Source organism: Anser cygnoides, chromosome 2 (genome assembly GCF_040182565.1).
Source record: "Anser cygnoides isolate HZ-2024a breed goose chromosome 2, Taihu_goose_T2T_genome, whole genome shotgun sequence".
Taxonomy (NCBI): domain Eukaryota; kingdom Metazoa; phylum Chordata; class Aves; order Anseriformes; family Anatidae; genus Anser; species Anser cygnoides.
The window spans coordinates 121,074,589-121,091,401 of NC_089874.1; the positions used below are offsets into that span (position 1 = coordinate 121,074,589).

General features: G+C 36.2%; 1 protein-coding gene across 5 annotated transcripts in view; it reads right to left on the minus strand.

Annotated features, from left to right (window-relative positions):
* Positions 1-2,473: 2,473 nt before the first annotated feature.
* PCMTD1 (protein-L-isoaspartate (D-aspartate) O-methyltransferase domain containing 1) overlaps positions 2,474-16,813 on the minus strand; it is a 41,641-nt gene continuing 27,301 nt past the window's right edge. For all 5 annotated transcript variants that reach the window (XM_048072424.2, XM_048072423.2, XM_013184916.3 and 2 more), the window contains 3 exons: positions 9,264-9,435; positions 7,594-7,717; positions 2,474-5,105 (listed from right to left, as the gene is read on the minus strand). In XM_048072424.2, coding sequence (XP_047928381.1) covers positions 4,735-5,105; positions 7,594-7,717; positions 9,264-9,317 — 549 coding nt within the window. In that variant the 5' untranslated portion in view covers positions 9,318-9,435 and the 3' untranslated portion in view covers positions 2,474-4,734. The remainder of the gene's footprint in view (positions 5,106-7,593; positions 7,718-9,263; positions 9,436-16,813) is intronic.

A 16,813-nucleotide genomic window follows, 5' to 3' on the forward strand; every position in this document is an offset into this window, starting at 1 on the left:
GTCCACAGTTCCCTGGATCCTCCTTTTTACCCTTATTATTTACAGAAGAGAAGGCTGCAGGGCGACCTCATCACAGCCTTTCAATACTTAAAGGTGTTTTATAAAAAAAGATGGAGAAGGACTCTTTACTCAGGTAGATAATGACAGGACAAGGGTGGAATGATCTTAAACTAAGGGTAGATTTAGATCAGAGGTTAGGGGGAAATTCTTCACTCAGAGGGTGGTGAGGCACTGGAACAGGTTGCCCAGAGAGGTTGTGGATGCCCCAGCCCTGAAGGTGTTCAAGACCAGGTTAGATGAGGTCCTGAACAGCCTGATCTAGTGGGTGGCATCCCTACCTATGGCAGGGGGGTTGGAACTAGGAGATCCTTGAGGTCCCTTCCAACCCAAGCCATTCTGTGATTCTAAAAATGGGAGTGATGTTTCCCTTTTTCCAATCACTGGGGACTTTTCCTGTCATGACAGAGAAGGGCTTGGCAACTGCGTGAGCCAATTCCCTTGGGACCCTAGGGATTCCTTTGAATAGAAGCCATTAGGCACCAAAAATCAAAGTACACAGAACCTGTTCAAACACAGCATGCTAGTGCAAGACCCCGAAAGGATGTCTGAAAGACTAGCATACAGAGGGTGTATCAACAAAGAACAATAAAAAGTAGGCTTGTGTACAATGATAATTTCTAAATTTATGGAGATCATCTATCTGTTTGCATTACATAGTTGAAGGAGTTGAGTCAAATAACCAGGGGAGTAGCAGGAGAATGGCTCTGCATTGTCCTAGATGAGGAAGCAGAAGTACTAATGAATTAGGAAGATGGCAGGAAAAGGGCAAGGACACTGCTCACAAAGGGAAAAAAATAGTATTGATAAGCTTTCTACTTCAGTTTCGTATCCTGGACACTGGCCATCGTGGCTGCAGGTGAACACGAGGGAGGAAAGGAAGTATTTCACTGCTTTGCTCCAGCATTGAAGTAGTTTGCAAAACATCCTGGCAAGGTGTAACAGCTTCCCAGTTTGCAGACAGCAAAGGAGGGAGATTGAGCTGGGAGGTGCAAGTTTCTTTACCTCCCCTAATAAACTTCTGAAACATTACAGAATAGAAAATGTGGCAATCGATATTCTAGAAAGAAAATATCACCATCATATCAGAGTATTAGAAAGCATTAATTAATATTCTTGGTTACCTACTGCCTGTAAGCATGGTGCAAACCTGTCGCTAAACAAGCCAGCTTTACTTGCAGAGTAATTCACGAAGCTGACATGCACTCTGGAGTTACAGAAGGAAAACAGGCATTTATCAAGCCAGCAATGTAGATTTTACTGGAAGTATATCAAGAAACACTTAACTTGAAAGCTTCAGTGATCCAATAAGGTGTCCAAGGACCTTCTCAAAATAGGTTTATGGGAAGTGCCTCACAGAATTCTACTGTTGTCAGAGTAATTACTAGCTCATTAAGGTAGCCTTCTGTATACACATCTAGGAAGAACACAGCACACAATTCCTTTACTTTTTATAATTGATTAGTAAGTCATAAAAGTAGAAGCTTTCACTTTTAATCAACTGCACAGACAATGGAAGGAGACACTCCTGAGGAGACATTACTATTTAATGAGCTAAAACAGCTTTAATTCAAACTGAGCACATTTGTTTAAATTCCTTATTTATTTTCAAACTGACCAGTAAAAAGTAGCTTAGAGAAAAGCTGGGTGGCTATATTAAGAAAACAATACCCCCCTGAACAGACCTGGTCCAGCACATTTAAATGTAAACAGATTGACAAATTTTTGGGACAGCTGTAGTTCAATTTTTCCTGTATATGACATTAAAAACTTCAGGTCTTCCAAAAGACTGCAGTAGTCCCAAGACCCCCTCCAAACCAAAGTATATGAAAAATATCTGAAAAAAACTGAAGTTCCAATTCATCACATCCTTTCTTACTGTGATTACAACTGCAGTATTGCTAGTCAGCTTAGCCTACCCACGTTTTTCTAACTGCTAACAACATATGTCAGCATTAAGACAGCTTCAGTAAGTAGTGAATCTCATTATTTGCTCAGAACCCTTGCTACTCTTACCTCAAAGTTTTCCTTCTTTATTTTGACCAAGTATTAGCTTTGTTCAGGGTTAAACCAATCTCAGTATTTAGAAAAAAAGTAAAAACTGTTCTGGAGTGTATATACATCTTAAGCTGTATACTCAAGCTTTTGGGCTCTCCAGAAAAGCTAACTTTCCACGTAAGTGCTTCAGAAGTAATACTGGGCCCAAAACAGCTTTCCTGTGTCATGAGTAGTATCTCACCCTACAACCTTTACAAAAATTCAAGATTTATCGAGATTTATCCATTATTTCTGAGCTTCAATAATAGTCTTTATTATGAAGTCAGTGACCTAACTATGAACACACCGATACCTGAATTTCCAGATGATCCAGATGAACTTAATACTTTCACAGAAACAAATTCAAGCAAGCAGAAAACACCAGAAAAACCATTTTATTGCAACAATGTCCCCATCATCAACTGAGATGGCAAAAATCAAGTTTTAATACAATTTGCATTTCTACCTTTTTATTTATGTAAATATAAATTCAAGAGTGTAAAATAAATCCACATATAAAACACAGAAGAAACATTCTCTTTCAGTGAATGCAAAAAAACTTACATACTGAATAATCATGACAAATCATCCGTTGTCCATTTTTCCAAGTACACAGGAGTGAAAGAACGCAGAAGTTTACTCTCCAAAAGCATCCTGTATAGAGTCCTTAAAGTATTTAATATTCAGTAACCTCAAATCCTTGAGCTTATAGATGTAGATTCCAAGAAAAGGCTAGAGAAAACATCTCAAGCTTCAGATGAACTGAACCCCATCTAAAACAACCCATTTAAAACAAGATTATGCTCAATTCTTACAGCTGAAGCATCACAATTACTTTATTAGTATCATTATTTTGGAAAACTATTTCCTAGTAGTTTTTCCCGCTTTCAAAATAGTCAAGAGTATTTATTTCAAATAGTATTGTTTACTTATACTGTAAATATATTGCGGAAAGTAACTCCACATGCTGGTACAACAGGCCTTCATGAAGTTCCACTTAAACATTACTACCATGTACCTTAAAAAAAAAAGGAGGGGGGACTAAAGCATGAAATGCACAATAAGGAGCCAGTGTTGTGGGATTATTCATCTTCTTTCTCAGCTTATATATTTCGAAGTCAATATTCGACTGTTAGACCGCGTGAGTATTGGCTGGTTATAAATACTTAGACTATGAACCTTTACAGTTTTAGAAAAATATTTTCTCATTATTACAACAAAAAAATTATTACCAGCATTATAAATGCATCATGCAGGGTATTTCTTCACAAGGAATGTTTTTCACTGGGTCCAACAGGCAGATTGTTCCAATGACTGTGGCTTTTAATGCATATCATGCCAAATTCTTAAGCAGTGTTTTTCCTCATGGTTATGTTACAACACAGAATGAAGAAATTAAGATGTTAAAAGCAAACAGATTTAAAAAACAAGAACTGCAAGTAACTTCACAACTAGGAGAAGAAAAATTGTAGAAGGATTAAGTCAGCACTATTGTGGGTCCCCACAGTTGTACTGCTACTCTTAGGTTTCCAAAAGATGCATATGATTTTATAAATATTTTTGTGCTAAGAGCCATGCTCAGAAACAAAATATAGGCTAGCACAAGTCTACCTTCTTGGAGATGCATCTTAAGTATAAAATCCACTTACTAAAGTGCATTTGCCAAACAAATTCTAACTTCTACTCTAACAGCTATTCCAAAAAGCAATACAAACTAAAGTTTGTTGAAGTTCTACCTCTACTTAAAAGCAGTAAATATAGACGACTGAAATCTACATTACAATCTTGTATTGCCAAACATTGTGTCTCAATGCCATGAGCTATAGAAATAAACAAAATGTACTGTCCTAAGCTTCCCACAACTGAGGAAGTGCCTCTAGTTAGGAATACTGAAAGCATAGAATGGAGTTAAGTATAAGCAGAGCTGAAGCAAGCATTGCTTTGCTTTATATTCAATATGTTTCTTTAAGGCTCTGAGAGAAGCTATTACTTTTCTCAAGATCTTTTGGCAAAAGATGCAGAAGTAGCAGGGCCATCTGACGTTCCAGAACTTGTATTTTCATATTCCATTAAAGCCAGCTCATTCAGTGTCTGTATACATTTATTGCACTTGTGTTGTTGGAACACATCTATACCAACATAGTAATAATGATTGCAACAAAGCCATAGTAAAATAAACTTTTAAAAGGGTCTGATACCAACATTAGAGGATAAGTGTCTGCATGTTTAAAATGTTCCCCTAATAATAAATACAGACAAATTGCTCAAGTCAGATGCACATGTTTAACAATTATTTAGCATATATAAAATTTCACTCATCCTTTATCAATACAAATCTGTTAGGGATCAAAAAGACTTACCATGCAAAATATTGATTAGTGCTGCATAATGGAATATATATTTTTATCAGAGTTAAAACAGCATTTTCAAAATTTAAAGAAAAATAGATTTTTAAAAAGGGAGTCTACTGTTGAATGCAAGTCTTCCTTGTAGCAAAGACAAGATAGAGATAAGTTACGATTTATCGCTGTACTTCAGTCTTGATGAAAGACTAATAATCTGTCCACCTATTTCTTAATAAATGCTACATTTTCAAGAATAAAGGAACTATCAGTAGGCATTACTTCTACTTAAAACAAGTTACTTCTCTCTGTAATAGGTCAAGTATGCTTTTAAAGATTCAGGTAACGGTAGACTCATAATTTTCTCTCTCAGTAGATTTCGAGGAGGCTCTTCTGGCTTCAAGGCCTCACTGTGATCTTTATCCTCCTCCTCTTTATTATCATCTTCCATTCTTTCATCTTCTTCACTATCTAGAGGCTGAGGAATGAGCTGATTACCAACAAACACATAGGTATTAATCCTGCGTCTACGACATCTCCTGCGTTTTCGTTTTGGAGGAGCCTTCTGAGCAATGCCCTTGGCTTTCATCTCCTCATTTATGAAGTTTCTAAGGGTGCGTCTGATATATATTCGAGCTAGGTCCTGGAGATTCCTAACAGCGCATGGAGCTAAAATGAAAGAGAATGAGTTATATTCACTTAGAAAAATTTCCCTGTAACAAAAACATCTGCAAGACAGCAAGACTTATAAGAACAAATGAAATTTTAAGTACAGGATGCAATATACAAATGAAACAAGGGTAGAGAGATCTTGGCAAACCATTTAGAATATTCACTACTGAAAAATGTCCCTTACTTCAGACACACTCAGATTTGAGCTGAAGATGACTTCTGGAATATGACTGATCTTTTAGAGAAAATACATAGTCCAAAAAATTAAGAGATCTTTTGACAGATGTGCAAGTAAAGCAGAAAAACATTAACAGATTAAGCATAAATTTCAGAAAACATACACCATATACTGCCACCTTTTAGGTTTCTGACACAGCTTGGAACAAGCTGCTGGCATTCTCTTTTAAGGTTCTGCTGCTAGAAAAGTTTCCCCTACCACGTCACATTAGTTTAAACAAGTGCTTTTCTTCCTTTCCACTTCTACTCGCTATGATTTTTCCTGTTTCTTGCTGATGAGGGAGAGCCAAGTCAACTTCACAGCTGACCAACCACGTAAATCACCCTTACCTTTGCAGCAGAAAAGGAATCAAAATTTCTGAGGTTCTAAACAAAACAAACAAGTAACAAAAAAACAAAATACATTTTTTCAATGGTACATAGGTGATGATTACGTGCTACTGAGCTGGTGGATGACCTGCCTTAGATGACCTATGGCTGGATAACTCCAAGTAAAACAAAGCAAAAATGGCACACCAAACATGCAGTGTGTTCAACTTTGTCATTTTTGTTCCTACACAAAATAGAATAAAATTTATGGGACTTACAGCAAAGGAAAATTTAGTGAAGAAATAATTTTGATTAAAAAACCCTTCCAATACACATAGCATTCAGTTTAAAAAGATTAAATTTCAAAACTTTGTTTCATACACTGACTTCAGCGGCATGCTAGCTAGTCAGAGTGTAAGACAAAAAAGAGGTTTATTACTGGCAATACTAGCTGCAGTTAAAGCGAACAGAAAAAGTATATCTAAGCAGCGGAAAGTGCATCTTACTAATTCCATTTTACAGGGCAACTTCCACCCCCTAATGAATTTATAATTGTTTAATAGTGGCAAGGTAGTAGCATATTTGTATATTATTTCCTTCTTCCTCTTCTCACTAAAGAGTTAGAGGATCCTATTAAACTACTTACAGGAAACACTTATATTGTATCATAGATCAGTTCTGAATGCCACTGGTCTGTACTGTTTTCATCTGTAGTATGAGTATTCAGGAGTGGTAGTAAGGGAACACTTGAAAATCCTCCTTTATCTTCTAGGGAATTAGGTTGTATTAAATCATATTGAGACCAGAAAATAAGTTTAAGCCACCTCTGTATTTCACTGTTAGTCATGATACATGCTATCTATTATGAATTAAGTCTAATGTAAAAAACAGAAGAAAAGTCTTGTATTAACAAGTTAATTCTAGGAAGTAACTCTGAGGTCTGAAAAGCAAGCATTAAAGTATTAAAGTGAAAAAAATTGTTATTTTTGAAAATAAGCGATTACATAAGTAAAAGGATCATCTGTACTTTGAAGAAAAAAAGTTAAGGTAACTATAATAGAGAATCCTTTGCAAGCTCACACATACCCTCAAAATTAATAGCCATATTAGTAGTTACAGGCAATGCAACCTGACATGATGTCCTAGACTCCTGAATGGTTTACACCTTTTCATTTTAAAATTGTGCATGAAGGCAAGAAGCATGTGATGAGTACAGGGGGATTAGTTCACGTTGGTCATATGTTAACACAACAGAACAGTAGAGAAAAGCTGTTACTGTCTAGTTTCTTTGCTGTATTTCAGATCCAGATGCTACAGACGCCCTGTGTATTACTCCACTCTCGCAGAAGTTTTCATCTCTGTAACTTCTTTTTAACCTCCTTCTTATCACACTATCTTACCTTGGCAACAACTGTGCTTTCACAGACTTTCTAAACCCCTCTGCTAACCTAACTCAAAAGCTCTGCAGTTAGAAAGCCCACCCCAGTGACTACTAGAAACAGCTAGGTGTCACCATATCAGCTGTAGACAGACATAAGCACACTCAGCTACTAACATTCTACAGTACCAGAGCAGTGTAGGCCAGTTTCTTCCTTTTCAGGGGTAAAAGGAAGTTTTTCTCTGGGAGACTGTCAGAAACAAAGCTAGTATTAACTCAGTATGTTATCTGTGCCTCATTAGAAAACAAGAACCTGAACGGAAAAGTAGTCTGGAAAAATAAGCAGGAAACACAGCATCATTTTGATTTGGGATATTAACTGCAGAGCAACACAGAATAGCCAGCAGCACAAACTTATCAATGAGCTACTGCTGCGCTAGATTGTATGTGTCTGTTCTATCATACGTCTGTACAGGATAGTCTTCCCCATTTCCAGAATAACACCAACAGGCACTCTGAAAATCCACCAAACCGAAGAGAAACAGCACAAGTGTCACTTACGCAGTCCCACAGCATCATGTTTGCCGTTGTCATTTCTGTTTGGTTGCACTAGCGGAGCAAATGAAACAGCAAGGATATTTTTACTTTCCCACGTGTTTTGTCCCGTTCTCAAGATTTGTGTTAGCTGCGTAAGAACAACAACAAAACAAAAATCAGTGGTCAGTTTTGTCATACTATTATTCAGACTAGTATTCAAACAGCAATATTTAGATTTGCTTCAAAATTAATGTATAAAGTTTGTTCTCTGAACAGCCAGGACTTCCATATTCCTTGAAGTATTTAGTCACTAGAGGACTGAAGATAGCTCTTCTGCAATGGGAAGAGATGCAACAGGAAAAATAAAAGCTTAAGTCTTGCATTTTTCCTTAATTTTTCCAATACTTTAGGTTGGAAACAGCTTCTGGCATCCAACCTCTAACTTGTAGCTAGCTTTGTGCAAGCAAAATCAGGCAATTCAGAAGCATTTCCAATTAAGTCACAAAAATATCTCCTAGGACTGAGATTCCACAGCCTCTCCAGACAACCTGGTGTGATATTCAACCACTTGTTACGAAAAAATATTTTCCCTCTATCAAGGCAGATTATTCCTTTGCTGCAGTTTGTAAAATTCTTCTTTCAGTCTGCTGTGCACCTGGGACAACATTGTTCACAATCAAATCCCACACCCTTTCGGGCAGCCAAATCAGGAGGTCAGATGTTCCCTAGCTGTTTTTTTCTTCAGGTTAGACAAACCCAGCTCTTTGAGGCTCTTATGTTTTACAGGTTATAGTATCCCAACTACTTGTAAGGCAGAACTACTCAGTTTTAATTTTATGTCCAAATTTGGACTACTTTTAAGTTGAATGCCATCAATTTCAACTGATGGTATCTTAGTCCAATAAATATAGGATAAAGTATTTATGGAACTGAATGACACAGGCTACATTTCAACAACTTGAGTATTTTGATAATGTAGGTATACATGCACTGTGACATTTTTGGAAGGTAACTAGAAAATTTATCAATTTAAGTGTTTCAGTAATTATCTGTATTCATGAAAACATCAACTGAAGTCATAGTCTTTCTTTCTCAACTTCCCTATCAGTAATACAGGGAAAATAATACTTACCTTTGTAAAGCCTTTTGAGATCTAAGGATGAGAAGTGATAGAAGCGCGAAGCATTATTAAATTAATACACCTGTCTGAAAATGAAAAACATCTAATCTAACAAGAAAAAGCAACACTGAAAACTGCTGGAAATAAATCCTTTTTTGTCTTCCCTTACCATTTCCCGTTAATTACAGATATGTCATCGTATTTCTCTGAAATCAGTGTTCCTGTTTTAGAGGGTGGTTTTTGTTTTGAAGTATTGACTGACAGAAAGCATGTGGCAGGGAAGATTTCAAAGCAGTTCTGCGAATGATGTAATATACTTAAAACATTTACAAATGGAGTTCTAGCTTCACTGAAGACAAAACAGTTTTGTTACAGACAAGAGGATTTCAGTGTTTTAAGGGGGGAGTTCAAGACTGCATTGCAAAAGACTGGTATCTGCTTAATTGCAGCAAAACACTGAGTCAAGATGTCATCAGCTGAACATTAACTTAGTACAACATACATGTAAAAACATTTCTTAAAATTAGTATAAGAAATATATAAAGATAGCAAGGGGAAATTGTCACTAAGTCACCTGATCTTCTATAGGCATTACTAAAATGCCTCCAACTTTCAACAAAATTTTCATGTAGTTTTCATGGTCTTTCTGGACTCCAGCTCCACAGTAAATCCGGTCATACTGATGACTGTCTGAAGCTATTTCCAAACAATTACCAACCACAAAGGCAGGTTCACAGAACTCAAATCTAAGGGGAAGAAAAAAAAAGAGGGGACATTTCAAAATTAGGATTTTTGAGAAAAGTCAGTCGATATAATGACAAAAGTATTTTTCAGATCTTCCCTTAAGTAATGGAAAAAAAGATAAGCATGCATACTTTAAAAAAACTGTATTATATGGAAGTGCTAAATACCAAGCCATTTATTGCTTCTGTCCCATCAAGGACCAAATAAAAATTCCTAAGTTATAGTCAGTATATTACATAAAAAAAAGCCTGAAAGAAACACCAGACTTCCTAACTATAAGCAAATAAATTGGTCTAAAGAAACCTTATAAGCCATACAGGAAAGTCTCTTTAAAATAGAAGACTTGTAAACACTTGTGCAATACCCAGCCTGTTGAATAAACGTGGAACCAGTCCAATTCCTAATACATTCTCCCATCCCAGCTCTTAAAAGAGTATACTCTTATGAGTAATTTTTCTCTATGTCCCCCAAATTTCCACCTTGAGCCCAATCAGCTTTTCTCCAAAATAGAATTCAATGGAAAAGTTTGGACTGCACACAAAGAAAGGGAATAAACGATTAGTTCTGAGAAGCACCTGTTCTAATTTTCATCAGCAAATGAAAGTTACATAACTGCTCTTAAGCGGACTTGAGCATACAAAAGAAGTTGCAAGGACTAAGTTCTCCTGGACAGTGCATAAAACGGCAAAGAAAAGACGTACGGGATAGAACTTCATTTCCAAAGCTGTGTATGTTTTCTATTACAATGATATTTTCCTGACATTTTTCAGGTCTCTGCTACACCTTTCTGCTTACATCATTAATGCCATGATAATGTAATTTACATCTTTGTTTAAAGAAACACAACACCTCTCTACACACACACACCAACAACATTCAGCCAGTAACTTTGTGTCTCCTGCTCCCCCCCCCACACACACACACACTTTAAGAAGAGAGGTTACAGTTGCTCATAGAAAAGAATTACGGTTTTCTTTGAAAAACCACTGAATGAAGTCTAACACTTTGTTGTGGCATGAAGTAGTTCATAGGTCATCTGACAGTATCAAAATCCAAGACCCCTCAAAACTTCACCCAGAAGGAACGAACTTAAGAGTTCTAAATACTTCATTGAATGAATACAGCCATTTTATAAACTACAGCTGATATTCAAAAGGAAATTTTGACTTGGCTTGCAGTAGTAAATCCCAGTACAACTACTACAAATCAGTATTTCCTCAGTTACAGTGAAGCCTGGCAGTTATCACTGCTTAGGGATACGGCCTATAAGGCTTAGCTGACTCTGTCTACAGCATTGCCATTCACAAATTAAAATTATTAAACTGAATTTTTTGCTTGAAGTCTATTTTGTTCCCAAGATGGGGTGTTTGACCTTGAAAATAATTCAAGGCTTCCTTCTTTGACTAGTCATGGACAAACCCCAGAATCCTTTACCAAGAAACTGCAACTCCCTTATGTGATGTATGTGGCCAACAGTCCATGTTGTTTCCTCATCCAAGTCAAGTGGAAGAAATTAAAACTATGAACAACACTGGTAGACTGAAGAGAAAAAAAGGAAGGGGGAGTGAGGAAGAACTGTACACGACCAGGCAGCTAGCCTGAACTGTGGTTGAAATAATTTCAGAGGAAGAAAGAAATATCTGGAAATACATTAGAAAAGGTTAAATGTTGGGAAGAAAATTAAACCCAAAGCACTCATTACTTCACTGAAGAACTCATCTCATTTCATAAGCACGTGGAATATTGTCTATTTTTCAACATTCAGTGAAGGTCAGGCAGTTCAACACAGTTTTAATTTCAGGTTGTCTACAGATGAAGTTAAGCATCAACACACTGATTTATCTTGAAGGTTTCAGCAAAGTACCCTTTGTGGTTTTAAAAAAGTACAATAAAGACAGGTGGGAATAAAGTACTTCTCTAAAATGCAGTTTTAGATCTTAAGACATTCACTGGTTCTGTGTTCTTAGACAACAGAAGAGAGCCTGCCTGCCTAACCTGGTAACTTTCACAACTTCTCTTCACAAAATGCTCCTTCAAAAGCTGACATAATTACCCGGTACTTCTAAACTGCTTCCTCTACTGGAAGCCACCACTCACACCCTCGGAAAACAAACACCAAATCCTCCAAGGAAGCAAAACCACAAGACAGAGACAAAAAGACAAAACATATCCCAGACGCAAAATGTATTTACAAAGCATGGACAAAAAAGGGTTTATGAATACAGTAAAAGCTGAAAATAATTTTCCATATAGCTTCACAGCTTGAAGCCAGATGAACACTAAGTGCGAATGACACAGACATGGCTTCCTATTACAGCTGTAACAATCAGACAGGCTAAGCAGTGGAGACCAACTCTGCCTATAGAGGCATTAAATTGTGGCTCGATCATGTTATTAGTACAAATTTGTGGAGACATGGCTTATTACCAAGACAGACAGGTATTGGTTAGTTCATTCATTTCAAAAATATCTTCACCCCACTAGCTTCAGCTAGTTCCAACCCAGTTAATCAAAAGCAGGAGCATCCTGAAAGACTTCCAACAGTACTATGACACATGCAATTTGCAAAGACACCTCTTTAGCCCATGTCAGATGAAAAACAAGGGGGTCTACTCAGCTCACTTGGCAGTGCAATGATAACACCCACCTAGACTACAGTGGTATGCTGGCTGTCCATTCAGATCATATGCAGTTCTCAAACTGTCACTCATCTTTTTGGGTAGCAAGAAGCTAACAGTTGTTAGAAGTGGGGCAAAAAAACTAAGTGGTATCTCATCATGGCAACACTTTAGCTCAAAAGCCAACCCCATCCATTCATGCTGCCTGTAGAATTAACAGCTTTGCATGTTATGGTATGAACAGTGACAAAACACCAAGAATAGAAAGGCATATAGGGTTGATACTTGGAGAATTATGGACTTCTTAAACCTAGTTAAGTTGTACAACAGTAAACCTTACTTCTCCACACTACAATGCAAAATAAACCTAACTGAAGAAATGAGACTCCTTCCCCACTCCCTTAATCTTCAACTGATTTCATTATCATGAAAAGATGCATGCACCTCAGAATCAGAAAGAATTGATAAATGCATATACTAATGTGTGGTATTCATGTAATCCAGCACCTTTGTGAATACCTCCTAGTAGAGACTAAAATATAATTTAGAGAATTTGTCATTAACTTGCCCAAACTATTTGCAAAAAGAGTGAGGTTAAGTTCAACCTCACTGAAGCCTCCCCACCATTTGATAAGGGAATGATCTAAAACAAACAGAAAGATCCTGCAAATACACAGGAGTAAGCAATTTTAAGACTACCTGCCCAACAGTAACACAAGCTTGTCAGTCTTACTGCATGAAAATAGTATCAACCACACTTTTACGATGGAACTTAACCTCAAACCCAAACTACTTTCAGTCCTATTTAACACTACATTCAACAAGCTAATTTCATTCACATTGCCTTTGGGATATCAAAACAGATCAGATATTCAATTTGTGTTACACTGAGTTATTTTTAGTAGATTATAAACTCTGCTGAAAAGGAATGTTTTATTGCTCTAACATGTAATAGTGACAGTCACATAAGCTACCTATTCAGATGAGGTAGTATTTCACTTAGTTACACATTTGAAATGAACTATGAAAAAGAGTTAAGAAATGTCAAGTGCTATTTACCTTCTGTTGATCTCTATCAAATTGTCAGGGTGGCCTTAGAGACAACTAGATAAGTAACATGAAAAAATTTGTTATTTCACAGATTAGATGCCAAAAAAAATGTACTGGAACGACACAGAGAAGTTTGAATCACACAAGGTTCTTCAGTTCAATCTGGTATTTTGATTACAAGCAAGCAGCTAACCGAAGAGAAATTAAGAGTTCCCATTATTGATAGCATAGCAACCAAGTTTCTATGTCTGAATGAACACTTGCCACAAGGACAGATTTAATTTCACACAGATCTTGTTTAGCAATGGCTCAAGACAGTCAAGTACTTTCAAGATTAAGTGTGTTGACCTGATCTTGTCCTTTCCTTTTTATTTCTGTATTCTGTCCCCTGGGGAAAGGAATTCCAAATCCATCCTCCCAGTATTAAAGCTTTATAAATTCAATACAGCCACAGCACTTTTCTTCCAGGTAAGCATCAAAAATTACCTGCAGAATTTAAAGAGCATTTTTGTATTCACTGCAGCAGCTTAAGAGAATAATTAAGGAGTAGATTGTCACTGTATGTGTTTGAGTGAAATTCTCCATAGGTATCAACAGAAAACAACGCTACCATTGTGATAAAACAAACACTCATTTAAAAACGTTTCCAGTAAAAAACTAAGATTAAAATGTATTGCTTTTGTATCCATATCCACCAATCTAGTAGTTGTGTGATAACAAAATATTAGTAAAATATGACAGTACAATAGCCTACCCTCTAACAGTTCCCCCACACACACACACCTACACACGTTCATTTGCTGGTCCTAAGATAACATCTATCCACACAACCCACAATTTAAGTACTTCTAACTCTGAAGATGTATTGCATGATTTTTTGGACTAAGCTCTTCTGCCTATATGAGTGCAGGACATTATTAATCCTCATGTCTCCTGAGGATCAAACCAGAGGCAATTTTTTTTTTTTTAAGTAGGAGACATACTTGATTCCCTAGAAATGAACAAGTTCAATGGAACTATGCATAATATTATGTAATTTGAAGGAAAAACCACCTTTAACATCAACAGATATGTGTTTCAAGGGTAAAATGTATCATAAGATACTTAAAAAAAACAGTACTGAAGAACTACTTAAACCGCTGACACCTGTCTTCTGCTAATAGAAAGATCAGACAGTTCTTAAAACTACTATCACTCCAGCTACATTTTACACCTCTCCATAGCTATAATTCATTACCAGGATACCACCTAATAGTACACTTCTGCCTATTTTACTAACCACGCTCACATCCCAGCTTGCTGCTCACAACCCTTACAGGAAAAAACTTTTCAGTATGAACTTAGGATTTCTGGGTATTTGTTCACCCACTTTCTTTGGTCAGTCAACTCAAACCCCTCCAAAAGGGTCTGAAATTTCAGTATCAAATGCTCTAAGTGATTTACCGCATAGTCTAGACAACTATAGTTTCACAGAAAAAAAAAGATAAACAGTAATGCTCAGCAGCTCCAAAAAGACAAAAATTAAAACAAATGACTATCTTATTTTTGCAAAGGAAGAGCAGTAAGTTAGGTACATTTAAGCTTACTGAAATTTACAGCACAGAGCACTACTCTTCAACTTTAATGATATATAAAGAGAAGGCTGGCAAGTTAGTAACATTTGCCATTTCAACTGTGCTGATGCTACAGTGGCATAAGAAAAACTCTGGAGCATCCCAAGTTTTAGATACAGCCGTTCCTGGGGGAAAAATATGTTTTAAGATACGTTTTAATACATATATGCAAACAGTAGTGAATCCAGCATAAAAACTCACAGAATGAAATATGTTAAATTCCCTTAACATGTTAATAAGCAGACATTAAAATGAATCTGCAAAGAGTGGAGATTCTGAAAACGTGTGCTATAGACTATTTCTTCTACTGTGACAAGCAAGTAACAAACTTTTGTCCTATACTATACTAACTATGCTGTTGACCATGTTTTGCAGCAGAAGGATCCCTCAGAATGGGGGATGAGGATGACAAAAATTAGATTAAGATTAGTAAGCATCTTTTAAATGATTTTCACTAAAAACGAAAACAGAACTATCTTTTTAAAACAGCTACAGAAGCTGAAAAATAAGTATTTCCAGTGCTTATCTGGAAATAATTAAATTACAAATAATTTAATCTACAAAGTTCTAGCTCCTTCATCCATTTGTACTAAAAAGATAATGCTCAGAGCTGCTTCTATATAGAAAAATTTCATAAAACTGCTAAATCTTACTCCTAAAACCTGAAGGAAACCTTCAAGAAGCCCTCAGATCATTTAATCAATTTCAGTTTTTAAACTGACATAAAACTTTCTGCTTTGAAAACCACAGGTGAAGGTCAATGATCTCACATGGGCTTTGTGTAATCTAACATGTCATAGCAATGTGCAACTGAATAATGAAATTTTCTAATTTTCATGCCTTGTTAACATTTTTCAACTTATTGTACTGCAAAACTAATATAGAAGTACTATCAGCCAGATTTAAATGCGTTTCTTTTATAGAGGAAGCAGTTTTCCCATTTCTCAACAAATATTTCCCATGTTCTATCCTGACAGTGATCTCAATTTAAGATCAATCACTAATTAAGAAACTTAAGATTAAGAAACCTAAAAAAGGCAACATGTAATATCAGAAAACAATTTTTAAAGGATGTTAGATCTTTTCCTATTAACTGAAACAGAGGAGCAAGACAGTAAGTTCTTTCCGTCCTTTTTTGGCATTTTTCTCCATTGTTCATTCTGCCTTGTTTATGTATTTATTCAAGCTCTTTAAACAACTCTTTGGTTCATGTATAAATGCATTTTCATGGCTTGCTAGCATTTCTACTGAAAAATTACACGCATTTTACTTAATATTGCTATTTGTGAGACCTTCTACATGTACACTGTGAACATTAGAATAAACAGAAACAGAAGTATTAAATCTTTGCAAAGAAAAACAAGATCTACAATAGCAACTGAAGTTCTTTACATCCAGCTACAATAACGGTAATTAGCATTAGAAAAATAGCCAGAAGTGATGCTGGCATAATTTCTATCCAGTAATCTTTTCCCTGAACGTTTTTTCAGCTTCCAGGCATTGCTGTAGGACAGCAAGCAAGAAATATATTCCAGCTTCACTTCTGTTATCTCAGTTTTTCAACAAGATTGTCGTGGTTCTTCTATCACATTTGTCATGGTTCTTCTATCATGTGACTTCAGCTACCTTGCTTATAATTTCTGATACTCAGTTTCATTTAAATGCCTAAAAACCCATTCATTTCTGAAGACAAAACTTAGGACTAACCTCACTCTCCCCTTCAACACTAGTTTACAGAACTTAAACTTCACAATTACAAATCATGATGGTAAAGAGTGAAAGATATTCCTTCAGTTTACTTCTTTAATTCTGCAGTGAATTTTAAGAAGGATAGATTCCTAAGAAATACCAAAGTCAAGTAAGTTTTTCACTTCAGTTTGTCAAGGCCCTAATAAATACAAGGATAGATGTCTGGAGAACACTGTTTCTGGAGACTACACTACTGCATACTACAGGCTTTTCTGAAGCCAGTGATTTGTTAACAAGGCACTGAACATTTTCATCAGCTACTTTAAGGTAACAAGTGTTATTAATACTATCGAAACTTGCAGTAACTAGAGACTTTCAAAGAATGACGTTGCCCACCATGGGGCTTATTA